At 42.9% G+C, this 27,983-nt stretch overlaps 1 protein-coding gene across 19 annotated transcripts in view; it reads left to right on the top strand.

The window, feature by feature from the left end:
• Supt3h (SPT3 homolog, SAGA and STAGA complex component) overlaps positions 1-27,983 on the top strand; it is a 328,341-nt gene that overhangs the window by 272,586 nt on the left and 27,772 nt on the right. For 2 of the 19 annotated variants that reach the window (XM_063267744.1, XM_063267747.1), the window contains exon 12: positions 56-24,850. The exons of the other annotated variants lie outside the window; for them this stretch is intronic. In XM_063267744.1, coding sequence (XP_063123814.1) covers positions 56-70 — 15 coding nt within the window. In that variant the 3' untranslated portion in view covers positions 71-24,850. Of the gene's footprint in view, positions 1-55; positions 24,851-27,983 lie in introns of those variants that run through there. 19 annotated transcript variants of the gene reach the window in all.

Here is a 27,983-nt window from a genome sequence, read left to right as displayed (position 1 = left end):
TTAGGTAAGCACTTAATAAGTAAATACTCAGGCCTGATAAGCCTTTCTCATCCAGGCATGCTATCCGTGAAGAAGAGAAAAAGGAGAAAAGGAAGCCAGTCTAGAGTCTGTATCATCTCTTGGAAACCATTATCTAAGGTGTGATGGGTCCCTGCTTGCACTGAACTAACCTCACTCTAGTGTTAATGATTCAGCAAGTAATGTCCACACGGTGCACTCACAAATGGCTAAACAAGAGAGACCAGCGTTCTGTGTACTGCTGTGCGTTTACTCTTGCTCACCAACAGGACTGGTGCAGTTTAAAGCCACACCCTTCTGACATCGATGCTCATTTCCTGTATTTTTAAAGGCAGCACTTGATTTCAGAGTATGATAGCGGTCCCCTTGGAGTGTTGGTACTTCTCCTACTTAATGACACAGTGAATCCGTGGAAGGACCATGTTAGCATCGTCCACATCCTGAGCCTCCCTATAGCTGTTGTACCTACATTTGATTCAGTAAATGTTTGCTACAAATCATGTTAAAAATATGTGAGGCTGATGACATGGCCGATTTAAAGGGGGACTCGGGTGCCCCTGCTTGCTCCTCCGACTAAAAAGCAGAGTGTCTCAGAATCAGAAAAAAAAGCTTCAACCTGCCTGAGCAAGCCAGGAAGCATTTGGAGGGTCATTTACATGTGAACCAAATTTGCCCCACAAAGGCAAATGAGTGACAGTTTTAAAAAGGCTGAGAGAGCAGAAATGCAACTCTGGAAAGCAGCAGGCTGCTCAGGCACCTATGAAAGTCAGCCTTGGGGTTGGGAATTTAGCTCAGCGGTAGAGGGCTTGCCTAGGTTCAGTCCCCAGCTCCGGAAAAAAAAAAAAAAGAAAGTCACCCTTGACAGGAACCCAGAGACCTGAAGCTTCCAAGAATGGTTGTCTTGTTTCTGTTTTGTTTTGTTTTGTTTTGTTTTTTTTAAGACAAGTGTCCCATGTAGCCCCACAGACTCCCTATGTAGCCAAGGATGAGTTTGAACTTCTGATCCTCCTGTCTCCTCCTCCTCAAGTGCTGAGGACCCTCCTCCAGCATCGCCCAGTGCATGCTGTGCTGTGCGGGGAGGAAACCCCAGACCTGAGCACACTCAGCAAGCACTCTGCCACGGGAGCCTCTTCCCCAGCCCCAGGAGTTTAATTCAAAACAAGATCGCCTAGACTCATCTTAAAAGGTTAGATAACTGATGTCATCAAGGAGTTATTTTAACCTGGGGGGCAAGGAGTAGATTTGAGCTGTCCTGTGTTAGAGAATATAATTCAGAAGGTAATAGGAAGAGAGAGTTGCCCAAGATGGCGTGATAAACGCCAAAGAGGTGGCCACTGTGACAGGACCTGGAGTCTCCTTGACCTAGGGATAGTGAAAATGAAGAAGACAAAGTGTGTTCAGGAGTTATTTGTCCTGCAGAATAAATGTTCTCTTCATGAGAGAACATAATGTGTGCCACCATGCAAACTGTTAACATGCTTTCAGGATTAAAGTCGGTGTGCAGCAGCTTGCCGAGAACTCGAGTTTAAAGACAACACAGAGACTAAGGGGTTGGTGCCCTGGAGGCTTGCTTGCTAAGGAGCACAAACAGTGCTTAATGCATAAATGACCTAAACACAAATCTAGACAAGACACTCCAGCTTTCTGTTTGATTTTATGGAGATATTCATTTCTGACCCAAAAGTCAGAGTATTATGCTGGTTTCATGACCAAATTGACTTCCTAATCCACTGCCGAATTTGGTCTCGCATTCCTGGAAGATGACTGTGACCAAGCCAGGGTGCGAGTGCTCTTTCAGCGTAGAAGGGTTTGTACAGCAGCTTCCTCCCCTAATCTGGGATTAGCACTGATAGCTGTGAGAGACTTCTGTCCCTACTCCTGATCCCCAAAAGAGAAAGACACAATGGAACCCTGACTGGGAGTCCAGGTTTTCCAGAACTTGTGGAATGACACATTGGCCAGTCATCCTAGCTCGGTGCTACTGGCTGGAGACGGCTGCAGAGCCCACCATTAGCTACAAGTCACCGCTCAGCGAGCACTTCCAGCCCTAAGAGGCTTCGTCTCAGTTTTAGATTTTTTTTTCTTGCCCTTTCTGCTAAAAGTCCCTCCTTCAGATTTATGAAAGAAAACATTTCTTTCTGTAAAAGGTTTTTGTACACCCGCATCTGGAAGTGTTTATTTCAGTGGCATGTAAGCTATCTGTGGATTTAGTTAGCACCAGACCCCCTTTTGTGTACTTCTGCCTTAAAAATTTTATAAATGATCTTATTGAATTTGTGCCAGTGTGCACATGGCTTGGCTGATTGCTGCATATATCCTTTACCTGCCAGTCACCTTTGATTTATGTTCCTTCTGCTAAGCTTTTGCCTTCCAAAAATGGTGCCACTGAACTGTCCTCTAAATCATCTTATTGGTTAAATTACTCCAAGATGAGTTGGTATGCTTTTGGTTGCCTACAGACAGAAGAATTTATATTTTCTGCCCATACCCACTCCTAGCAAAGCCACTTACAGTGGAGGATTGGACAGGCTATGTCATCGATCTCCTTATTCCAAATGAATACCATCTGAAGCACTGTGCCAAGTTAAGACCAAAGCAAGAGAGAAGGGATCTTTGGCATCCACTGCTGCTGGGAGCCCTTCCTTTGCAAATACGGCTGCATCTTGAGCTGAATCTGATATGAAAGCATCTTTTCACTTCTCAGAAAAAAAAAGGCCCTTCATGTTAAAATAATATACATACATACATACATACATACTTACATACATACAGCAAGTTTTATCAGAAAGGCTAAGCTTTGAGGGCTTCACACGGCTGCCCTGACCCGCTTGTTCCCTGGAGCAAAGCCAGTGGCTTGAGGTGGCTGAAGGTAGCTGTGGTGGGTTCAAAGTATTCCCATTTCTAAAAAGCCAGTTCTTAAGCACGATAAAATGATGCAGCGCTTTAAGCCCGTTTTCTAAGTCAGTCTGTTGTAGAACATGCCACCTAAGCTGATGTCGCAGACTGCCAGCTGTACCAGTGCGTCACTGCCAGTTCACTTACCTAAAAAGTGAGTTTGCTGGTAAGGAAGCCAACTTATATGCACCACCAATGCAATTTTTAAATGTCTTATGTGCTCAAATATCTCACGTCAGAAACTTTGCGTCTCTCTGCTCTTTTTTCCCATTCCATACAGTAGTAGACGGAAATTTTAAACTTCATGATTATGCATAAAATGTAGGGAAGCATTTTAAAATGCTCTGACTCCACAAACCCCAGCATCCTAGTTCACAAATGGTTGCAGGCAAAGAACACAATGAGACTGGTTGGCAGTGGTCCCACCAAGCCTGGAGGTATTTATTCCGAAAGACTCCCTAGACTCATTTAAAGTCCTGGAAATGTATGTGGAGCACCCGTGCTCTGCCCAGGTGAAGCTGTCAGTCAGGCCTGCAGCGTGCCCTTCAGAAAGGCAACACCAGTTGGTTTTTGTCCTTAGAAAACGAGCACCAGAGATGCAAGCCCTAGCTTTCCACTGAGATCCCTAACGTCAATGCAGTGTTCGTGTGTGTGCATGTATTCCTGGGAGGTTAGCCTCAGAAATATCCTAAATAAGCCCAGTTTTTATCAACGCCAAGTCATACGCGTTACTGCTTTACATCCTACTGTCTTTAATGGATTTCCAGTATTTTGAGTCAACTTGCTTGAGTCATAGTTTTATCACTTGTGAAAATTAGCAAATTATAAATAAGTATTAGGAACCTTTGAAAGCATCCAGCACAATCCCAATATATAGAGTGTGCTAGGAAAAAGTACCAATGAGCATTTTCCTTAAAGATCATCGACATCTTAAGAAAATTCAGAAGTATAGATTATAGTAATAGCTTGTCAGTGAAACACTCCTGAGCAGTGTAGAGGGGAGGCCCTAGCCTAACATGAGTAGGAGATGGAGACCCAGGCCCACTGCTTAGCTTTCCTGTGACTGATGAGAAATGTTCCGTTTCCATGTCTTTTTAGCACATAGAATGATGATAACATGGTTAAGGCAGAAACACAGAGTCTCTTGAGATCTGGGAACACTAGACTCCTTCCCTGCTCTGCATGTTTGCCTTTGTGTGGGCAAGCATGTCCATGCTGAGCAAAGTTTCACTTCCGGCCGTGGTGGCATTACTAACCACATGTGGGGAGGGAAGCTTAGAGGCAGAAGGGTATGGTAAAAAGATGAAAAGCTGCAGAAACTGTGGCTTCCAAAAAGTCACTGCCAGAAGCTTTTCCAGGAACAAGAGCTTAGAGGAGTTGGAAACTTTAGGTTGAAAGGAAAAACTGAATGATGGAAATGCATTGTGAACTTGCTTTAATTATAGGTTTCCAACTTGGGGTGCAAAAGGCTCCTTACCTGGAAGCAGCTCCTACTGCCACTGTCACTGAGCCTGGGGCTGCTACTGACGGAGAATCACCGTCCAATCTTAAACTGTACGCCACACTGGGAAAAGGAAACATTTCACACAAGTGAAATCCAACAGAATTGTCCAGTGGTAATACTTACGCTAGTGACTAAGACGACCTTGAGTCAGCTGAGTTAGCTACTGAAGGAGGATCAAGACAGGTTTGGAGACCACTCCAAATTAAGAATGGTGCGGAATCTCTGCCATCTGCTGCTTTCGGTGTTTGACATTCACGGACTTCCCCATCATATGAAACTGAAAGGTATTCTTCCGTTCCCTTGGTGGAAAGAGAAATACTGTACGGTTAGGTGAACAGACTCTCTCAGGCTGTCCTTCCTGACAGTGGACCAGCATTTCTTCTATCCTTGGTTGAAAGAATTTTGCCACCGTCTTAACATGAATTCTGAATGTCAGTACTTCCTGTAAAAGTCAAGCTCTAGGGAAACTTTCCTTTGAAGGCTTGCAGGTCTGCTGACCCTGGGAGTTCTTGGTAATGTTGGCAATACAGATCCCGTCTCTTCTATTTCTCAGATTATGGACCAGTTTTCTCTCATCCAGTCCTAGTCTCCCACCAATTCCTTCCAAGATATTTTATATTTCCCAGTTTTACTGAAACCTGTTCCTCATCAGTCCTGGTAAGATGAAGGAGGGGCACTAATCATATGGAGCCGCCAGGATAACAAACAACACTTTGCTTCATTTTGCTTACTTTGAGCATCATATAAACATATTTTTATATGTGCAAATGGATGCACAGATTTATAGAACAACAGTGGCAATGGCAGAGTCCAGTTTCAATCTCCCTGGCCTATATGAGTGAGTGTTCTACGACCTCTAAGTCAGTTTACAGAGAACCCCAGGGCCGCCAGAAGGCGGAGTGAATGTTTTGTTATTACTGGCATTGCTTGTCCATCTGTGGGTCTCCTCAGGAGTGGCGGCTGTGTAAAAATGAAATGTTCATAACAACCATATTGAAGGAAATGGACCCAGCCTCTGCTTCTCCTGTCACACTGCAGGCTTAGCTGAAGCTAACTGTCGTGGGCTGACTTGGTACTCAGCCCCTCATTCAGGACTGAGACAGAGCTCCTTGTAGTCTGAACAGAGAGAGGAGGAGCTGGGCCCCAAGACTTCTGGACTAATCTTCAAACTTCCTTGAGATTATGGCAGGAGGTATTGTGAGGAGTACAAACGAAACATCTGATCTCCATGATTTTAACTTAACACAAAACTAATCTTATTTCCACAAATGTTCTTGGAGCATTTTTCGTCTTGGGAGGGAAAGTAGTTTTGGATTAGAATATTGTTCTTTGCAATGTACTTAATGAAATAATGTTTCATTCACATGGCCATTTAATAAGCCATAAGTTTTAAACTGAAAGCTTCCAGTGGGGACTGGAGTTCTGTTTAACTCTCAGTCATTATTAAAGCCACAGTTTTAGGAAGGAAGCTCCGCTGGGCTGTGGCAAGGCCTGACGCGGCACAATCCACTCTAGAAGCAGCCAATTGACAGAACTGAAGAACACAATTAGCAAAACCATGTTAATATTAACAGATCTGTTACAGATCGCATAGACAGCCCTACTTTTCTGATAAAAGTGCCTTTGTTAGTGGTATGCGTACCCCTGTACAGTCTCAGACACATTTTTATGATGCATTTTTATGTATAGCCATCAATTAGGAGAAAAGTCTAGACATCTTGTTTTCAAACTCTTCTTGGAAAATTACCCCACATGCTGCTACAAAATATCTCAGGTCCCTACACACACAAGTTGTCTATGTTCTGAGTGAGGCATTTTTCTCTTTACCCCCATTAAGAAATTCCCACCTTCTAGTTTTTGTTTTTGTTTTTCCATTTGGCAAAAACAAAAAACAGATAGCAGCAGGTTGAAGATGGGACACCACGTTTCTTCACTGGAGGAAAATAAACCTTTTTATGCCAAAGAAAAGCAGCTATCTCCAGAGATGCTGTCCCTTTACCACCTAAAGGGGTAGGAGGGTGAGTTTCACAATCTCAGTCAAGAGGAACACAAGGTAAAGGAGTGTATCCCTGTGTGCTCTGGCTGAGGTGAAAACGGTATTCACCCCCATAGGCAGATAAAGACAAGTAAAGAAGCCTCTTCCCTCAGCCACCCCCAGCAGGAAGACTAGTTCTCAGAGTCTGCCTCTCTTAGGAGGCAGGGTGGGGGGCTGGTTGGCTCTTTCTTCCTGCTGGCCAGGGAATCAGGCTGCCTCAGTGCAGAAGAACCATGAAAACATGAGGAAGAGTACAGTTATTCAGACACAACTGCCACATGGTTCTACATACATGAAGTTTCTAGGACAGACATTCAGAGCATCAGAGAACAGATCATAAGTTATTAGACATGAAGCAGCAAGGAAAAATTACTTTATCCATATAGATTGTTTGGTCAGGGGTAAAGGAGAAGTTATAGAAAATAGTAATCCTGGTCGTGATGATATTTTAAATACAACTATTGAAATGCACACTTAAAATAAAATAGACTGGCAACAGGGCACAGCACACTTGTGATCTCAGCACGAGGGAGGCCACAGCAAGAGGAGGATGAGTTGAAGGCCAATTTGGGATACACAGCAAGACCCTGCCCCCAAATAGAATATAATTCATTATAAATAGTTAAAATGACCATTTTCATGTTTGAAATATTCTACCACATCCTATCCACAGAGAAAAGACTGCTGTGTCCTAGAGGTCTGTTGCTTAGCCTGCCCCTAAGTGAAAGGCAGTGCGGTGTAGCTGGAAGCAGCTTAGGAGTGTGGGGTGCCAAGCTGTATTTTAGTTCCATATTAACATTCTGGCCTCCAGATATACTCAGAATTGGCACAGTATCATTAAGAGTTTATACTGCTCTTCAATCAGTATATCTGTAGGTCTGTGTGTAAAGTATAATATCAAGAGTCTGTGAGCAGCTAGCTGGCCACACTGCCTTTGGAACCACGGATGCTTTTATTGAAAATGAGACTAGAATCCTAGAGGCTAGAGAGCTAGTTGAGCCACTAAGAGTGTTTTTCTCAGAAACTACATGTTTCACAATTGTCTGTAACTCCAGATCCAAGGAATCCAACACGCTCTTCTGCCCTACACAGGTACCAGGCATACACATGGTTCACATACATACATGCAAGCAAACATACACATAAAAATAAATTTTTATAAAAATATAACCCTATTAAACTTTCAAAAATGAAAGTTTTAAATTAGCTTTATTTATATAATAAAAAATCACAAAAGCAAAACCATCGTAGTGACATCAATAGAGCTGAGAAAAGACAAGCTAAATCATAGTATATTCTATGCATTGCCTCAGAGCAATGCAGACTTTTGAACTTGTTACACTGAGTTAAGGTCACAACTTTGCCAGTAATGAAATCCTTTAGAATCATCTGAAAATTATTTATCTTGTTTTCTGGATCTGCCCAAAGAAAGAACAAATTTAACTTTGCAACCAGTCAGATCCCTAGTGTGGGCCTGTTGACTAAAATCAGCTGAAGAGATTTGTTCTGAGGAGCTGGGAAATAGAGGAGAAGAGTTCCAACAGCAGTAGAGTCAGATCAATAGTCAGCCATGGTCTTGAGGCAATGAAATCAGTTTTGAATCACGCTGTCAATCGTTGGTGTTGATAACATTAACAAAAGCTAACCCAACAATGTTAGCAGTGGCTTACAGCACAGACAAACAAGAAGCTTACCACAGTCACCTCTCTGCTTGGCTATTTCACTCACAAAGGAAATAAGCTCGCTCTTTCTTTCTTCCTTCCTTTCTTTCTTTCTTTGCTTAGAAAAAAATGTCTTTTCTAAATAAAATTTTAAAAAATAACCTGAACAAGGAAATTAAAGTTTTTGCCTAACTGTGAAGGAGAAAGCTCATACTATTCTTAAAGCCTGTGTCTGCAGAGAGTAGCTCCTGCCTTTATAAACCAGAGCACACCGTTGCTAGAAAAGCAATGTAGATGAATTATTTGGAGGTGCAGGGAACTTGGTGTTGTTGTTTCTTGATATTTTCTTAAATTCTATGAAATGAGTTAGAGGGTATACATGTTTGAACGGCTTCCCTTTTGTCATCAAAAGTTAATTGGAAAATTAAAACAATGCTTAGTGATTTTGAAATACAAACTATAAGCAGTAAATAATCCTGAACTGGAAGTCTGTAGTAGAATGCCTATGTACACATACACACACACATGAACACACAAACACACACACACACACACACACACACACACACACACACACACATATATGAAAGCTCTAGAAACCATGGTTGACACAGCATGAGGAACCTTGGGGGAAAGATAGGTGGCTGGGAAGATAGTCTGACAAGAACAAAGCAGGAGCTAACATGGGAGAGTGGGAAGCACCGCTGTAGATTTGGGCTGTGGGAAAGAATGGGGAGGAAGTAAGGCTTCACAGGTAGACAGAACTGACCCATGCCTGTGATTATCCCAGGACAGGGAGTTAGAAGAGGTGTGGGAAGTGGCTGCTCAGCCACAGAATGCAGGCAACAGCCTTCTTCCTAGAGAACACCTGTGGCCTTCAGCACGAACTTCCCATATGCATTCTAAAAGGCTGTACTAATTTCTCTACCAGTGTGAAGGCCCAGATTTCACTGTTTGGTCCAGTGTTACCGTGTTTTGAACTTAAACACGGTACTTACACACTAAAGAGCCAGTCATTTCATAGCCTACTGGTATTTCTGTCATGTAGCCTACTGTGAAACTAAAATGCTCCGCTCTTTTTGCATGAGTCTTAGAGACTCCAGTGCTCAGAAGCCATCCACCTGGTTTGAGGTGGTTTCGGGGCAATGGGTTGATGGAGAGGATCTCTCATTGACCTGCAGCTTTTCAAGTAGGCCAGGCTAGCTGTCCAGCATGCCCCAGGGATCTGTCCCTACCTCCCCATTGTAGAGATCACAAGCACACACCAACATACCTGCCTTTTTTTGTGGTTTCTTGGGATCAAACTCAGATCACCATGTTTGCATGGCAAGCATTTTGTCGGGTGAGCCTTCTCCCCAGCCCATGTCTAGGTTTTAAGTACAAGTCTATGAGTCTCTGCTCATTTGCATTGTGAAAAAGCCAGCATCTGTAACCTACTTATCCCTCAAGTAAGTAAAAAATAAAGAGAATGAATGAACCATCACCATAACTTGTAAAATTGTAGGTAAATTGATCATCTAACCTTGCAGCCATCCCAAGCAGCATGAGATGACATTGTACCATATGTAGACCAGCCCAAGAAAAGACCAAAGTTCAGTTTCAACTATAATTTCTACAAGGAATATATCATGTTTTCATCATACTAAAATTGAAAAAAAATAGATTAAACCATTGAGTGGTTTATATCCATGTGTATGCACATAAGTGTGTGCCTTCTGTAGTGGTTGGACCCATCAATAGTGTATCAGGATCCCGTGTCCCCCACACCCTCCCCATCATTTATTGTTGGCTATTTTCTACATGGTAGCCATGTAAGAGGATATCTCCATGTAGTCTCAGTTTGCATTTCCTAATGGCTAAGGCTCCTGAATATTCTTCAGCCATTTTGTTGGCCATTTGTATATGTTCCTTTGTGAGCTGTCCGATTTGCTTGACCGCTTACTGTCAGATCTTTGTGTAGTGTGGATATCAGTACCTGACAAAGGCTTGTTCCTTGTCTGCTGCATCTTCACTCCAGCTGGTCCCCTTAGTTGTGATGCTTTTTAATCCATGATGTCATTTGTCACCCTTCTCCCCCATCCTGAGCTACGGAGAACTTCTCAGAAACCCTTGCCTGTTTCTTCCTGTTTTCTTCTACTATTTTCAGAGTTTAAGGTCTGGCATTAAGGTGTCTGATCCAGTTTGAGTTGTTTTTTGTTTATTGCTATTTTGTTTTTTGTTTGTTTTGTGAAAAGTGAGAGGTTGGTATCTAGTCCTTCTATCTAATTTTTTAAAAATCAGTTTTAGTATTCAGTTTTCCTGCCCCGTTTACTAAAGAAAAAAATGGTCTTTTTTTTTTCCTTTATACTGTGTGTGATACCTTTGTCAAGATTCAAGTAGCCATTGTTGTGTGGGCTTATTTCTCGGCTCACCGTTCCTTTTCTTTGGCGTGAATGTTTATTGTGCTAGCACCATACTGCTTGTGTCACTATGGCTCTGCAGTAGGACTTCCGTGAGCCTCTGGCACTGCTATTTGCTCAGGGGTACTTTGGCTGTTTGGAGCTTTCTGTGCATTTAGGATTGCTCTGGGTTTGGGCTGTTTGCTTTTCTGTTATATAAAGAATATCATGGGAATTTTAATGGGCTTGCAATAAATCATACATTACTTTTCCTCATGGCTGTAAGTAAGAAGATAAATGTTCAGAAATGAAGGAAAGACTTATCACTTAATGTTATCATTACTGTGCTTCAGAATTGTTAAATAGATAAGAGAGATGACTTTGCCCTTAGGAATACTTCAGCTCTTCCTGAGGACCCAGGCATAGACACAGTCATTATTACACATGATTCTCAGAGGACCCACATCATCTTCCAGCCTCCCCAGGGACCCAGGGGTGTCCTGTTGCTGAGGATACACACACACACACACACACACACACACACACACACACACACACACACACACACTAATTCAATCTCTCTTTTTATTATTTTAAAGAAAGTATCAGATCACAGTAAGGCTGAGCCAAAGGATAGTTCTGTCTACCAAGAATCTTGATGATTTTCTGAAATCTTTACCTCAGCTGTTTTGAAGTCTTGCACATATGATGTATCAAGAGCTGTGTAAACTGACCCTTCCCCAGTCGTGTGCAGAGACCTAGACTCAGAGTTGGCCTGCAGTGAAGACTGTGAGGTGTAAAAGGAAGGTTCCTTTTTCATGGAATGGGTCTAATTTAGGAAGCAGGACTACACAGTTGGCAGTCTCCTTAAATACGTTCCTCATATACCAGTGTGAAATAGCAAGCTGCTGGCAAGCAGACAAGCTCCGTGAATTCATAGGGACTGTTTCTTTTCTGTGTGTAACTGAGATTCAGTGCCCAGTACCTAGTGCTTTCTGGGGGAAAAAAAATGGTCTTTCTAAAAATCTTGCTGTATTTTTGTACTGGTTGAAAATAAGCCCTTTGCACATATGGAAAATTATTAAGATTCCCTTCTTCACAAAGTCTCTGAAATGGATTTTGGCAAAGACATTTGTTTTCTTGCTGCTCTGTCAAATCTGCCTTGTTTTAGACCACCGGCCTCCACCCAGTTTCTTCATAGCCACAACATCTAACTTTCTTTCTGTTTAATACCTTTGTTGAGAAAATATAAATAAATATACATTACTTTTTAAAACAAATCATGGGTTTTCCAAACCAGTGACATCAACATTTTACAAACAACAGTCACCATCTTGTGTGTGTGATCATCTTGAAAGATGTCACCTCCCAAATATATAATGCCAATACAGCAAAAGGTCAGCAGCTTAGGATAAAGTGATATGACTGTTAGCTTTTGTCATCTCTGATCATTAGCAGTGGTAGTCTAGTCTATAAAACCGATAGCTCACTAATTGTAGAAGAATCACAGTAACTGTTGCACGCTCTTGTGGTTGGTTGTTATTAGCCTTATTGTATAATATTGTATTATGTTGATTTCATCTGTAGTAAGACACTGTAGAACTTAGTCTGTTAACACAGAGTGGTTGTTTGTTGTCTCGTGATTTCTAGGAGCCGAGAACTTGGGACCATCTTGGCTGGGCAGTTCTGGCATAGAGTCCACCATATGTGTAGCCATGTATTCCTTAAGGTGGACAATTCCCCCTAAGGTGACTTAGTTACATGGCTGACAAGTTAGTTCTGGGCCTTGTCTACTGGCCTCAGTTCTGCACAGGAACTGATGAAGTGCTCCCATTGGGTGGAAGCTAGCTTAGTCCAAAAGAAGCAATCCAGGAAAGTAAAATGGGATGGACAGTGACTACCCAAGACAGGAGTGACAGGGGATGCTCCATAGTGACGAGCTGGGAGCCCACAGGAAAGCCTGACAAAGGCACACAATGAGTGAGGGGTTAGAAGATGAGCTGTACCTGGCTCGACACACGCCATCGAGGGGTGGCTTTTCACTGCTGGGTGCTGAGGTCAGAACCAGGGTTCCTGGGCATGGAGATTGTGCAAAGGGAACCATAAGGTTGGCATTTATCTTCATTGATAGTATTTCATGATTTTGCTTTAAATGATGTCCCATTTCATACCAGAGCAGCCCCAGAAAACACTGCCTCCAGCTTCATCCATTCTCCATGGCTACAGGTGCTGGGTATCAGGCTTTAGCGTTATATTAACCGGTCATTTTACAGAGATTTCTGTGTAACAAGGAACCACAGCCATAGAGTCCTGAGCATAGCTTACTCTTTGTTCATGCCCATGTTAAGTGAACATTTTTGTAACATTGAATTTCTATAGGATGACTAATGTACTGTAGGGCAATTCAGACTTTTTTTCTTTTAATCCACTTTGACAAATAAACCTGAGACTGCTTAAAGAGTGGAGGCTAAACCCAGCCCTTCCCAAAGCTACCAAGTGTATGTGCTCACCATAGAGAGGAGGCCTGCATTCTCTGTCTATCCAAGCTTGCTCCCTAGCCTGCTTACCCTCAGCAGGATCTTCAGTAAGACCTTGGCGTGAATCATCACAGCTCAGCTCTGCAATCCTGACTCCAGGCAGTCTGCCTTCTCTGAGCCTCAGGCTTAGCCAGTCTCTGACCTTCAGGCTACTGGCATTTTAAATCATGGACTCACTAGTGAAATTAGCACTGTGTGAAATAGGTGCAAAAGGGGCTCTGGCCCTGTGACCTGAAGAGATATGTGCAGTACATGACATGTCCCACGATGTCCTCCTGCCCTCATTTGTAGCCCACACAGCGACCGCAGCCATCTCTCTAGCTACTCTGCGAAACTAATCTGTTCTAATGTGTTCTAATCTCTTGTTTAAATATAGGAACTGTAAATGCCTTTTCCCACTTTTTTATCTGAGAGGAATTTCACACATACATGCATGCACACTCACACACAGTGATAAAACATGAGAAAAGCAAAGTAGGACAGAGATGCTATCGCATTCTACCTTGAAGTAGGTGGAAGGCCTGGTTTGCTGTCTGCGTCATGGAGTCTCGATGCTTGTTGGAGAACTGTTTGTAGTTAGAGCTTGGGTTGTACGATCTGAAAGGTCCTTTCCGCTGTAGTTTACATCTGGAATGGCCCCTAGGGGTTCCTGCACAGAAACCTCAGTCTCAGTGGCACTCTTGGGCGGCAGTGGACCCTCTGGTCTCATGTCACTGGAAGCCGGTGCTTCAAGAGGACTGTGGCCTCTTCTCTTTTTGTGTCCCAGTGTGAAGACGGCTACAGACTTGTTGGCCATTCATGCTCCACTCTGATGTGCTGTCCTGCCACAGCCAAAAGCAGTGGATGACAACAGTGCCTTGCATTACCAATCATCTTACTTAAATTCTCGAATGCTGTTGTCCTTGGGCAACTTACCCCTGACCCTCGCTTTCCTTTTGTATAAAGTATTGGCAAATATAGAGCCCTTCTATGCAGCTGTCTGGATTGGATGAGTTAGATTTTGTGAAGCTCTTTGTAATATATAAGGTGGTATTATTATAATATTTATTATATTATGTTATATAAGTTACGATGGAGAGGATGAAGGTAAAACTTTGTAGAAGAAGCTGAGAGTCAGAAAAGCTATTTCTCTCAGGACAGACAGTGGTAGAACTGGAGCTTGAGCTCCCAGCTAAGGAGTCACTAAAATGCATCGTTTGCACGGTGTCTAGAAGCTGTGTCAGCTGCCTTTAGAATAACGACTGTGAAAGCGCCTAAGCAGCAGGACTCAGTCACGGGTGCTAGCACTCCTATACGGGTGTTCTAGAAAAGGGAAGGAGCGCGGAGTCCCTGGGCATCCATGGGCCTGTGGTAATCAGCTTCCTCAGAACTAATTAAGTCCACCAGAACAGCTCATAGAGGAGAGGAACAAAACTGTTCCCACTTTCCCCGGGAGACCGGCCGTAGTCAGCTCGCCCGTTCTGCATCACCTTGCTAGCACATTCCCACTCACTTGGATAAAGATGATGAATGTGTCTTAGGTTGGATGGCACCTGTGAGAGCCATAAAACAATGGTTTGGTTTTGGAATAATCTTATTCCCTGGTCATAGTTCTGCCTTGAGTGAATGAGTAAGGAATGAGCTCGCACTCCCAAGTGTGCTGCTGCCTCTGCTCAAAACACTTGAAACTCATCCTCAATTAACATTGAACTTGCAGCACATTCTTGGAAAAGACTGGTGACAAACAGCTTCATTACTTCTTTGTCATATCATACAGGACAAGCTGAACCTATAACTGACTGAAATATGAAATGGAAAAATTACAGAATGGAGTTCTTTGTTGAACCTTCCATCCAGTGATAGAGTTCTGTGAATCTGAGAGAAAACACTTGAGAAGTATTCAGAGAAATGTTTGCTTGCTGGTAGTAGGTCGCTAGCATTCTGGCTATCATTGGCATGCTTCCACAGGGCCAACATCATTAACAGTGTTTATCTTCATGCCTGTTAGCTTTACCTAATGGAAAAGTGAAATAAAAATTCCTATAAGAACTGTTTAAAACAAAATATTGTTCAATTTTTATACTTTATATTATTTTTAAATGTTATGAAAATGTATTATTTTATTGCCCTGTAAAGCCACATATGCTTATTAATCTGGTTTTCTTTGTCTATTTATAAGGATGTTTTATCAAAATTGATATTTTAAATATCATAAAGATGTAATGCTTTGCTAAATTAGACTATAAATGATTAATTTGGAAAGCAAATGCATTTTAATTATTTTTCTAGAGTGCCTCTGTATGTTATAAATTGGCAACCATTAGAAATCAAGTCACCTACATGAGTAGTGTCTTTGGGCACTCAGGCCTCTGCTATAAAGGAACAATTGAGCCAACATTTGCCTAAATGTGTGTCCCAACATGGGGTCTGCACTCCTCCTTTTACATCTCACCTACACTTTGTACTCACTCAAAAGAGTTCTCTGATTTTTTCCTATGTGGATAAATTGATTTGTGCTTTTAAAATATGAGTAGAGAAAAACAGTTTATCCAGGAAAATGGAGCTGAACCTCTGAAAGAGCTTTTATTAAGGAGAATGAAATTAATATGTTAACTGCTAATACCTGCTCAGGGTTTGACTTACAAAGTCATGCGGTGTACTGAAAAATACAGAAGTCAAGAGGCCTGGACTCTGGTCCTTGTCTCTGCCACAAGTCTTTCTAAAGGACCTCGGACTGGTCCCATGACCTCTGTGGACGTCTGCCTGCTCAAGTGTACAAGGAAGCTTGACAGCTTGATTGATGAGCCCTTGTGGCTGGAGAACCGGCTCCTCATTCAGAGCCGGTTTCAGCACTGTCTGACTGGCTGCATCTCTCTAGATGTGTAAACCACACACGCATTAATTGTGTGCTCACCTAATGAATACTATGGCCTCGCGTGGGATGATTTCACCTTCAGTTCTCACAATGCTACAGGCTGAAAAGTCCATGGTCAAGGTGCTAAGTCAGTGAACTGCAGTTGACCCAACCGTTTCTCACTGTGTCTGCAGTGGCCAGTTCTCTCTCTGGGTGTATGGAGGGCTTCCTCTTTTTAGGCCACCATGCCTGTCAGGTTAGGACCCTTAAGCTTCATGTCCAAATATAGTGACATTAAGGGTGACCTTAGTTACCTTAGGTACTTTCCTCCACAACTGTCTCTTCCTCCCAGCATCTTCCTTTTGGGGTTAGACAGAAGTAGCAACTAAATTTCATGAACTGTAAAACCCAAAGCAATAAATACAGTATCAACAAACTGATTTTTAAAATAAGAACTAGAAATAGCATTCTTATCCTATTTCTGCATCCCCTTCTTTCCCAGCCGCTGGTAACCTCTCTTCTCCTTTCTCCATGAATTTGCCTATTGTCAGCATCTGCCCACGTGGGATTATATGAGACACGGCATTCTTATCTGACCCTTCCAGCCAGCATAGTGTTGTCAGGAGCCATCTGTTACCGGAGTGTGTTGAGACTTTATTCTCTTCTAAAGCTGAGTAGTAAATATCCCATTGTACCTATATACTGCATTTTACTATCCCTCCATCCACTGAAGGATGTATGGGTCATTTCTACCACTTGGCTAATGTAAATACTGCTATTACAAATACTTTCTTTAATTTCTTAACACTGTGTGTGTGTGTGTGTGTGTGTGTGTGTGTGTGTGTGTGTGTGTGAGATGTGTACATTAGGAGGTGTGATGGTTTGCATATGCTTGGTCCAGGGAGTGGCACTATTAGGTGTGGCCTTGTTGGAGGAAGTGTGTCTCTGTGGGGGTGGGCTTGGAGACCCTCCTCCTAGCTGCCTGAGGATGCTCAGTCTGTTCCTGGCTTCCTTTGGGTGAAGATGTAGAACTCTCAGCTCCTCCTGCACCATGCCTGCCGGGATGCTGCCATGCTCCCGCCTTGATGATAATGGACTGAACCTCTGATCCTGTAAGCCAGCCCCAATTAAATGTTGTCCTTACATTGGTCATGGTGTCTGTTCACAGCAATAAGACCCTAACTAAGACAGGAGGTCAAATGACAACTTGAAAAAGTCAATTCAGTCCTTCCACCATGCAGCTTTTAGAAATCAAACTAAAGTCATCAGCCTTGACAACAGACCCTTTACCTGCTCAAGCATCTTCTAGCCCACAATGTATTTATGTGTTCATGTATATGTCGGCGTGAGCACATGCACACACCTGTACACTCAGAGACTAGCAGAGGATGGTCGATCCCTTGAAACTGGAGTTTCAGGCATTTGTAAAGTGCGTTACATGGGTGCCAGGATCCAAATGTCAGTCCTCACAATTTGCAACCAATTTTCTTAACCACTGAGTCACTCATCTCTCCATCCCTACACTCTGTAGGTTTCTACTTTCAATTCCTTAGGGTTTGTGCCTAAAAGTAGACTTGCTGGTCACATGTTATTCTGTGTTAAGTGTTTTCAATGGTAGCTGTGCATCAAGAGTTCTATGGCCTCATCAAGTAGATGGCTTAAAGCAGCAGGGAATTCATATGTGTAGCAGGGTCTTTACAATGATCTTCTGTATACCAAACTCTCTGTTATTAGAGTCTGCAGTCTTCAAAGGGAGCCCAAATAAAATGTCTGCAAGGAAACTCTGCCCTCCGGTTAATGGTAGGGGTGGGATACACACTAACAAGTAGTACCTTATCTCTAACAGCTCTGCTCCTCTAAGGCTGGGAGCACATGGGTCTTCACATGTGAGCATTACACGGGGATGAGTTTAACTCACAAGGGCTTTCACGCTGAAATGCAAGCTCATCACAGTGCTCGAAGCTCTGCTGCTTAGATTATACATTCAGAAAAATGCACACACACATACACGTGTACATACACATACATGTTTCGTAAATGAAAGTGTCGAATCTTCACTTAAGAATGTTCACTGCCGTGCTATTACAATAGTCAATGACTAATCTGGAAAGTCTCCATTCCAATAAACAGGAAACATGGTATGACCATGCACTGGGACATGGTATAAAACATGCACTTATGTAGTTATTAATATTTTCAAAAATGTATACTCTCTGGTGATCAGCATGTTACAATGAATAAGTGACTTTAACACAGCAAAATCTGATCTAAACACTATCCATAGGCATAAACCAGAAGGAACTGCTAGCATGCTTGGTTTTTTCTAGTTTTATTAAGGAATAAACTTTACCATTATGTGCATTTCAGAGTTGCACAGTTTCAGAGAGATCAGTATTTATATTTATACTTTACTACTGTTACTTGGTAACTGAATTTTGTTTTCTCTAAAGTGAAATTACCTTGCGATGCAATGTTCAAATCTTGAGCTGCCACTCCTGGGGAAATCTCCTTAGTCAGGACTGAAACTCTTGCTTTGGCCTGCGTTCCCGCTGGGTGGAAGTTGTGTGTGGCAGTGCAGGCAGCAATGTTCTATCAACAGAAACTCAGGTATTTCTTTGCACAGTGTTAGCCAGATAAAGTTAATTCGCTAAGAAGAGCACAGTGAGCAGTAAGAGGGTGACAGGCTGTGGACACCAGGGTGCCACAGAGCACCTCCTGCTGCACTTTGCTGTCTACCTTTGTTGTATAAATTAGAAGGTGAGATGGAAAAGAGCCATCTCCCACCTCTGCTTTCCCATGTACTGGAGAAAACCAGAGGCCCTGCCATATGATGGACAGCTTGTTAGAGATTGGTGGGTAATGGTGCACATAAGGGTCTCCTGCAGTGGTTAGGAGGGAGCTATTTCTTCCCTGGATCGCAGCAGTGTGCTCGCAAGGGGAAAGAGGTCTTCTCCATTTATCATTTATGGGTATGATAACTGTTTTAGAATTCTCTGCATTTATACAGAGGATGGATGGATGGATGGATGGATGGATGGATGGATGGATGGATGGACAAACACACAAGTTTTCTGAACATAATAACAGTATTTGCCCACAAGCCACTCCTGCTAATCCCAGAATAATTTGCCAGTTTCTCAAAGCAAGTACAATAGAAAGTGTGCCTGGGTCCACTGGCTTCTTAGTACTGGGTTCTAGCTCAGACACTGCTTACTGCTTAGAATTCTCCATGCAGCAGAGTCACCACTTTGAGCCATATCCATGGATATCTTCTTAGAGTCCCAAGGCATGATCTCTGGGCACTGGAAGAGTTGCCTCTGAGAAAAATTACTAGCAAAGATAGCTTTTTTGGTAGCACCACTCCCTTGTGGGGTGACAGGTTGTTTGCCTTTCTGAGGGCCATGATTGAAGGTACAGGACACAGAAGCCTCCTGCAGTGTTGAGAATGCTTCCTCAGAGTCTCCCAGTGAGAACTGGTGCTCAGAGAGTCTGCCAGGAAAGCAGTGTTCATGCTGTACCTGTGGGCAGAATGACCCCGCAGCACTCCCCTGCTGTGAGGCACACAGAATGGGCTGTGTGAGCACTGGCAATGTTTACCTTCTTTTATTCAGAGCAATACAAGTGACAAACAAGAGTCAAGGGGTCCTGAGGAAATGGTTAGTTCAATAGCACAGGGTCCAAAGAGTGCAATGGAGGGTCTGATCTTGGCTCCAGCTGAGAACAGGCATTGGGAATTGATGAGCAACCTCCTATTGGGGCTGAGAATGCAAGAAGGATGTGCTGCGCTGAGTTCAACAACAGATACTCCAAAGGAGGAGCTGGGCAGCAGTCAGTGATGGGAGCACCAGTGCACACAGTGGCTGCAGGAGCCCCAGGAGCAGATCCCTGGCTGGGCCACAGAACAGTGTGGGTGGTCCTCCTGCCCAGGACTTAGACCCAGGGCAGAGCCAAGCAGAAGAGGACATATGTCCACCTTGTCACCTAGCAAAGCACTGTGTGACACAGCTCCATCCAGGCTGGCCAGTGGTGACATCATCCTTAAAACACTAAATGGAAGGCTCCATCCTTAGAGATTTTTTTAAGCTATAATTATTGGGGCAAGGAAAAGTTTTTTGAACTTGGTTTTTAAATCTTACTTTACATTTTCCTGGGGTTTAGTTCTGTTTGCTTCCAGCATGGCCTAAATACCTACTTCAAAGCAAACATTCTAACAAGAACTTGTTAAAAGGAAGAGAAACCAGTCCCTGTGGCTTCTTGTACACCAGCTATGGAGGCCTCACAGAACCACGTTTGTGAGCTGAGTGTAAATGAATCCGAAACCTACAAATTAGATTTCCCTTGAAATACACATGGGCTTAAAACCTTAACGGGAAAAGAACTTGGCAAATCAAGTCTGACCATATTCAGCAAAACCTCACTAATTTGCACTAATGACCAAGAGACCCATTGAGAATTAGCTGGATTTTTGTGAGTGTGTTAGCATGGGAAAAAAATACCAAAACGGGAGTGTGGAAGTGAGGGTAGCGAGGGTAGAGAGGAAGAGGGAGGAGGAAAATCAAAGTTCTAGCATGAAACGAGCATACTTTATGGTACAGTGAAGAATGCATTTGAACGGTTACTGGAATGAAACCCAATAGCTTAATGAGCGCCTTGCCGCGGTGCCTGCTGCTGCCGAGGCGGCCATGCCATAGGCCTCCTGAGCCAGCAGCTAATGTGCACTTGGGCAAAGAGGCCTTTGCCTGATTGAAAGCTGGGGGGCTGTGGTTTGCGCAGGGGTATAAACCAGTGAGATTCTACCGTGTGTCATGCACATTTGTTATGGACGCTGTGATTGCAAATCAGAATCGGGAGTTAGATTGCTTATTACGGCTTTTAAAAAAGGCAAAAATGTACTACACATAGCAAAAGATGTTGGAATTCTCACTAGCTTCCTCTTCTGCAGATATAGAGAATTCTACTTAGTGTAGTGAATAGAAGATGTTCACTTTTACATTTTCAGAATCGAAGGCTAGACAATTTGGTACCTTCTATTGTGACATGAATTTTATTAAAAATAAAAGCAGCATCTTTATATAAGCAAATGTTTGAAATGCTGTTGACTTAGTTCATTATTCCAGGCCCAAATTTCATAATGATAATGGCTCTTTTTCTGTGGCTACTTTTGAGAAACAAATGCTATTTTAATTGTAGTTATGCGTCTCTGGGGTTTAAGTGGGATATGTGCATGTAGTGTGGTGCCCACACAAACCAGAAGAGGGCATTGATCCCCAGGAGCTGGAGTTACCGGTGGTTTGTGTGCCATTTAGAATGAGTGCTTGGAACGGACCTCAGATCCTCTGCAAGAGCGCTGTGTGCTCTTAACCACTAAGCCATCTCTCCAGCTCCTAAGATACCATTTAACTGGATGTGATTACAGGAGGTGCCTCCCACAACCGAGCATGTACCTTAGCTTTAAGACGAGGATTTCATGTACTGTGGGCCTCAGACATACTATGTATGTCTCAAAAATGCCCCTTCCCTCTGAGAAGAAGCTTCTGACAATGATTTGTATTTATGCTGATTTGAATTGCTCCCTCAGATCTGCCTTTCAGAAAGCTACCTTTCTACCAGCTGAAGAATCATTTAGAACTACTCCTCAGCCACTGGAGAATAATAAATGTGTTCTGTAGGTTTCTCAGGATATAATTTTATGCAAATAATTTTAGGTCTTGTACTAACCCCCAACCAGAAAAAGAATCATGACACCAAGTGGCACAGAAAAGGCCAAAGTCCAGTAAACACGTGGTAAAGCTCTCAACTCTCACCAGTTTTCATCTTTCCTTTCCTTCCCACAATTAAACAGTGGCTGCAGTTCATGCAGACCTTCTGAGGCATCCCTCCTTCAAGCCAAGAACTGAGGAAGTAATGAAACCAACGGGCTTGTTTATTAGCACACGTGTGTGTGTGTGTGTGTGTGTGTGTGTGTGTGTGTGTGTGTGTGTGTGTGTGTGCGCGCGCGTGCGCACAAATACACACACACATACCCCACATAGGAGCCACATAAAAGTTACTCATTCATACCAAAACTGTGGAAAAATCTTTTGCAGCAGAACACCTTAGAAGGCTAGAGAACAGTCTGCATGATCTGTATGATAGGTGATCTTGCCCCGCACAGCCACTCTTAACTTATCACCATTCCCCTGCCTCCTATTCATTCTTCTGCAGCCATGCTGTCCTTTGTTCGGTGCCTCAAACCTTCCACTGAAGCTTCCCCAAGGATCTTCCCCCTGCCGCTCTCTCGTGGTTGCTCTTTCAGTGTGGTTTGCTTCCTGTTCATTGTTCATCTCTCTCATCAGATGTCCTCTTTCTGGACGGGCCGTGCTGACCCTTCCTTGGAATAGCTACGGCTCTACTCTTGTGTGTTGAGTTGTCTGTCATCTGCTGTGAAACATGCATTGGCTTTGATGTGCTCACGTGTCCTCCCACAATAGTAAGCAATAAATAATATCTATGAAATAAAGATTTAGTGAACAGTGAAGGAAAGAAATAACATGAATATATGCAGATATCCTGCAAGGTTGGGTTGCCTCTGTGCCTTAGTAACTTCACTTCATTTTCTCCATAACTAATAGTCTTTTCATTTCTTTCTTGAAAGGAGTTTTTATAAATACTTTCAAGTAGAGTATTCTCTCTCTCTCTCTCTCTCTCTCTCTCTCTCTCTCTCTCTCTCTCTCTTCTCCCTCCCTCCCTCCCTTTCTTGCCTCGGAATTCAGATGTTCATTTAAAGTATAAGCCTTGAAAGGTATAATCTGTGCATAATTACAACTTTCTCAGCATTTTGATATTAAATATTTGGTCACATCCAAGGTATTTCTATTGTATTTCTTCATCAAGGCTTTAATGAACTTTGAACTACTAATATAGTAATATATATAAAAGACAATGATGGCCTAGAAGAAAGACACAGTATGGAATTGTATTATTTCTTTATAATGTGCAGTGGCTGTAGTAATCTTTATGGGTGAAATGAGACCATACAGAGGCCCTGTCATTGGAGGGGGGAAATTTACTTGCATACAGAAATTCCTCACTCCTGTTAGATAGGTGCAAATGGTGAGATAAAGAAAAAAGTACTGTACAGTCCTAAATTAGAGAAGGCTTTGCAAAAAGGAGGTTGCCTTGGTTGAATTTAAAGGCCAGAAGAGGTTAGCCCAGACAGGAGGGGCTTGATAAAAAGGAAGCATGCACAGATATCAAGTGCCAAGGAGCTATGAACAGAGCAAGAAGACCAGGAAATCCTCCAGCATTGGGACTTACTAAAGCGTGAGTGTACAGTGAGGGAGGCTGGTGGAAAGGGGGTGTAGTTAACTTCAGATATACAACCTGTTCTCCAAATAAGAGCTTACATACTGCCCTAAGATCAGATCAAAGCAAAACTACGTTAGAGTTAGAACAGAAAACTCAGACTTCCCAGTATGGCTTCTCCTCAATGTTCTTTGTTCCCTTTGGCTCAACAGCTAGAACATTGCCACATCCAGGGCTTTTCTCAGCTGACCTTGTAAAAACACAGCCTAGAGTCACTTAGGAAAAGGGGATCTCAATTGAGAAATTGCCTCTATCAGATTGGACTATAGGCAAATCTATGAGCACTTTGTTGATTAATGATTGCTACAGGAGGACCCAGGCCACAGGGATGGTGCCAGCCCTTGGCAGGTGGCTTGTATAAGCATGACCTCTGTGGCAGAGTCTACCTTGAGTTCCTGCTCTGGTCTTCTTCATAGTAGGCTGTGATCATTAGGTGTAAGCTAAATAAACCTTCTCCTCAAATTGCTTTTGGTCATGGTGCTTATCATATCGGTAAAAAGCAGTAAACTAGACCAATCCCTTCCCTCAGAGATTAGAAACCTAAGTTTGAAGGCTTGGTGTAGTCATGAATTAATGGTAAAACCCAAACTAGAACTCTGTCCCTTGATTTCCAATCTAGTGGCTTTTAGAAGTATGACACTGGAGAAAGAAAAAGAGAAATTTCTTCTTTCACAAATATAGTATATAAAAGAAAATACTAAAAAAAATATTCTCTGCTCTCTATAGACTCATCAATCTTATTAGTGGAGGTTTTCTTTAGCATACTCTTCTCTTCTTAGTTCATCCTGTGCCCTGGACCTTCTCATGCTACTGCTGTGTTATCCCTCAGCCTGAAGCTTAGAGAACTCAGTACGGAGAGCTCTCTGCTAAGACCTCTTGTTAATGGAATCCATTCCCATTAAGGCTTGATGGTGCCTGGGTGACTGACCTGTTAAACAGTGTGTCATGGCTGGATCCTGTTCTAATGGCAAAAGCAGCAGAATTGCAGTGTGGAGACCTGGTTATGCTCCCAGCCCAGCCATTAAGTAGCTGAATAACATTTGGAAAAGTCACTCAGGCTCAGCTGTACAATGAGAAAGTTAAACTAAATTATCCCTCAGGCCCACTCTGGCTCCTACAGTCTGTAATTCCAATCACAGCGTACGTTGTGCTTTATCTGTGAGCACTGTAGCATTTAATAGGCTGCTATAAGCTCTCATTTTTGGTGGTCCTCGTGACTGAGGAGAGTTGGGTACACAAAGCAGTTGACTATGGATACCTCCAAAGAGATGCGGGAGTGGGCGTTTTCTCCCCAGGATAGAGGGAACGTGCTCATGGGATGTGTTGTTTGTCCATGAGCAGCCCCAGTATGGGAATCTGAATGACTTCTCTGATGTTCTTGAAGTTATGTCCCCCATCATCAGTGGACTGGACAGCACAGCACAGCTGTGGAGGGCCCATGAAGGACTTAGGTGACCACTGTGAACAGCTCTACATGTACCAGTGTGCACTCTTGTAGTATCCCCAGGGCTTCCCCAGCCTTCACAGATTCCCAATTGGCCTTTCATTTTCCCATCTCTCACTCCAGCAAAAGCCCTTCCTCAGTGTGTCAAACAGCCCTGGAAATCAAGCCCTACCGCTTTAAGAATAAGTGTGATACAACAAACAATGACATTATTATATCGTGAGGACACGAAACAGGAGTTAAGTTATAAAGCAGAGCGTTCCTATTTACACAGGCATGTTTTAATAACCAGCAAAATTTTGGACGAGAACTAGAAAAATAGTTAGAAGATAAATGGACTTATGTTTCAGTGTTATGATTTTTCACATACACTACAGCTCATTTTTACCTTTTTTAATCCTTGAATTTCGGGTAGGACCCTGGGAGAGTTGTTGGCATCCTTTGGTCAACACGTTTGTCAGGGTATTTTGTTTTTCAATGTCCTTCTAGGGTTCTGTTAAGCGGTAACCTCATTAGCAACACAGTCCGCATGGTTCAGTATGAAGCTTTACCACAAAGACGGTCTGTATTCCAGTTGCCAGGACTTAACACTTTTGTGACAGCGGAGCAAAAGAAAGCTCCTCAGAAGGAGAGGCTGGGATGCTGTTTACTCTAAATAGTGGCCTTCCATCTGAAGGTTTACAGAGGCTGAAGAATTGTTGAATTTGGAGATTTGGAAATGAAAATCTCCAGCAAGCTCTAAAAATGTTTCCACCTGAAAAATAAACTCTGTTTGCTTCCTCGAGAATTCGCCTTGCAGAGCTCCGGAGCAGCCGTCCTTCCTTCATAAATACCCTTCAGGAAGAGGCTCGGAATCACCCTCTCAGGAAAGGAACAAAGCATCCTAGCCCAGGCTGGCACGCTGAGAGCAGATCACTTGCTCTGGCTGGGATGGACTCTTGTTCCTCTTTAGATCAATCTGCCTTTCAGCTGCATTGGCTTAGAATCATGAAAGTCTTAGAGGTTCAATCCAAATTCACCGTGGCAGTGTCCAGAAGTGCTGGGAACTCACAAATTGAAATCCCGTTCAACTCCACATTATTTTCCCCTTTTACCTTTAGCTTCATGTTATCAAGCTAATAAAAATAATGATAATATTACAGATTTTCTCTCCTTGGGGACCCTTATCATGGTCTATCCAAGCAGAACATATCGCAGCCACTGTCACTGTGTAGAGAGGGGTTTATATATAGCAATATATAAAGCAAAGATATCAATCATTAAGTCTCAAACAGAAATAGAAGCAGGCTCTATTGACACAGTTAATGAAGATTCACCTTGGTGCTTTCATATGTGACCGGGTGACTGTCACTCCATCATGACAATAGACAGAATATAAAACTCTACTTTTCATTCCAGTTGTGGATCAGCATATGGATGGACTAACTCACAGATTGGTTCAGGACATGAGCTGGAACCGTATAAAAAGGCTGTGGGGGGGGGGGGGGTATGTGTGTGTATATTTGTGAGGTTTGTGTATGTATGAGTATATGTGTGTATATGTGTATGTATGTGGTGTGTATATATGTGTGTGGTGAGTATATGTATATGTGGTGTGCATATGTGTGCGTGTGGTGTGTATATGTGGTGTGTATATGTATATGGTATGTGTATGTGTGTGTGGTGTGTATATGTGTGTGTGGTATGTATATGTGTGTGTGGTATGTATGTGTGTGCATATGTGTGTATGTGGTGTGTATATGTGTGTGTGGTATGTATGTGTGTGTGTGGTGTGGTGTGTGTGGATTGACCTATTTTATACTTGTCCATCGACTAGCATTTATTCTCCGGCTTACCTTTGTTTCCAGCGCGTAACTTAAGTTCAGATAAAAAGTGATTATCAAAACAAAGAAAATCGAAAGACCCAGAAGCTTCTCTGTATATCCTTCTTTCCTGATATGTGGTAAAGTCAGTAATAACTGGTGTCTGCCTTAGGGGTCGTTGTGAAGGATGTGGGGTAGAATAACTGTCCCCTGCCCTTGGGGGGCTTACTGAAATGAACTGACAGTATGTGGACAGACGGACACAGACGGCTGTGCTGGTGTACATAAGCATGACCATCACAATGGAGACTTTTAAGAAGGGATGGGTGTTTGAAGCTGAAACCTCTTCTTTGAAGGAGAGGTTCACGTGGAGTAAGAAAGGGTAAGAGAGGATAAGGAGGGTAAGCATGAGGAAAGTACAAAATGCATGTTATGGAATCATTTAAAAATATCTTTAAAAATACCTTCTGGTGGAGAGATGGCTCTGTGCTTAGGAGCAGCTGCCGCTCTGGCCTAGGACCCCGGTTCAGTTCCCAGCATACACATGACCATTCACAACCTTCAGTCCCAGAAGTCTGACGCCCTCTTGTGGCCTCTACAGGGGCCAGGCACACTCATGATGTACAAACATACGTGTATTAGAAGGTGGGGGTGGGATGGGCTTCAGCGGGAAAGAAGCTGGAGGAGAATGGGACGTGGCTATAGTCATTTTCAGAAGAACAATGAGGATGGCAAATGATTTTTAGGAGAAATTAATAATCTCACAGAAGAGATGGACTCCAGAGGAAAAAGTTCTGAGTGATGGTTACAGCAAGCTATGGGATGAAGACAGTAGGCCCTTGCTGTGAGCCAAGTCTCTGTGCGGGTACAGAAAGCTTTATCTCTCCTCTCTGGTGCTTTGAGGAGAATTCTGAGGAGGAAGTTTAAGATGATGCATGCTTTCTAGAAGACATATAATGGATATAATGGAACATCAGCACAAGTCCCTTCATCATCAACAGTGAAGGCTAAAATGATTTAATTTTAAGGCTTTTCATAGGGCCTTCTGCTTCTGGATCCCTTCATTCAGAGTGTCATACTTTGGGCTTTGGTTTTAATGAGCCCCAACAAGAACCTAGATTAGTGCTTAGTACATAATAAGTATTTAATCAGTTTAGCCTTTAGGGACAGTGTCGCCATTATCAGTGTTATTAAGTTTTCTAGGGAACATTTATTGGCATCATGACAGGGTGTCAGGTGTTAGTGTCACATTTCTGAACAGGCTTTCCCTTTATGTAACGAGGCTCTGGGCAAGGATGGGGACAATTCTAGTGTCGTGAGCAGGCTTAATGGGTACTGTGGACTAAGCACACTTACATAAGGCCTAGCTTTGTCTTTTACATCCAGATAAGGCTAGGAAAATTGTCATCTCCTCTGTCCTAAGTGGAGTTGGGGGTGGGGGACAAAAAATCAGGGAGAGCAAAGTCAGAACACACACACACACACACACACACACACACACACACACACACACCAGCCCAGTTGATATGGAT

The sequence above is a fragment of the Rattus norvegicus genome, chromosome 9 (assembly GCF_036323735.1).
Source record: "Rattus norvegicus strain BN/NHsdMcwi chromosome 9, GRCr8, whole genome shotgun sequence".
Classification (NCBI taxonomy): domain Eukaryota; kingdom Metazoa; phylum Chordata; class Mammalia; order Rodentia; family Muridae; genus Rattus; species Rattus norvegicus.
The sequence above is the reverse complement of the archived record's forward strand: the minus strand, read 5'-3'. Positions and strand labels throughout refer to the sequence as shown.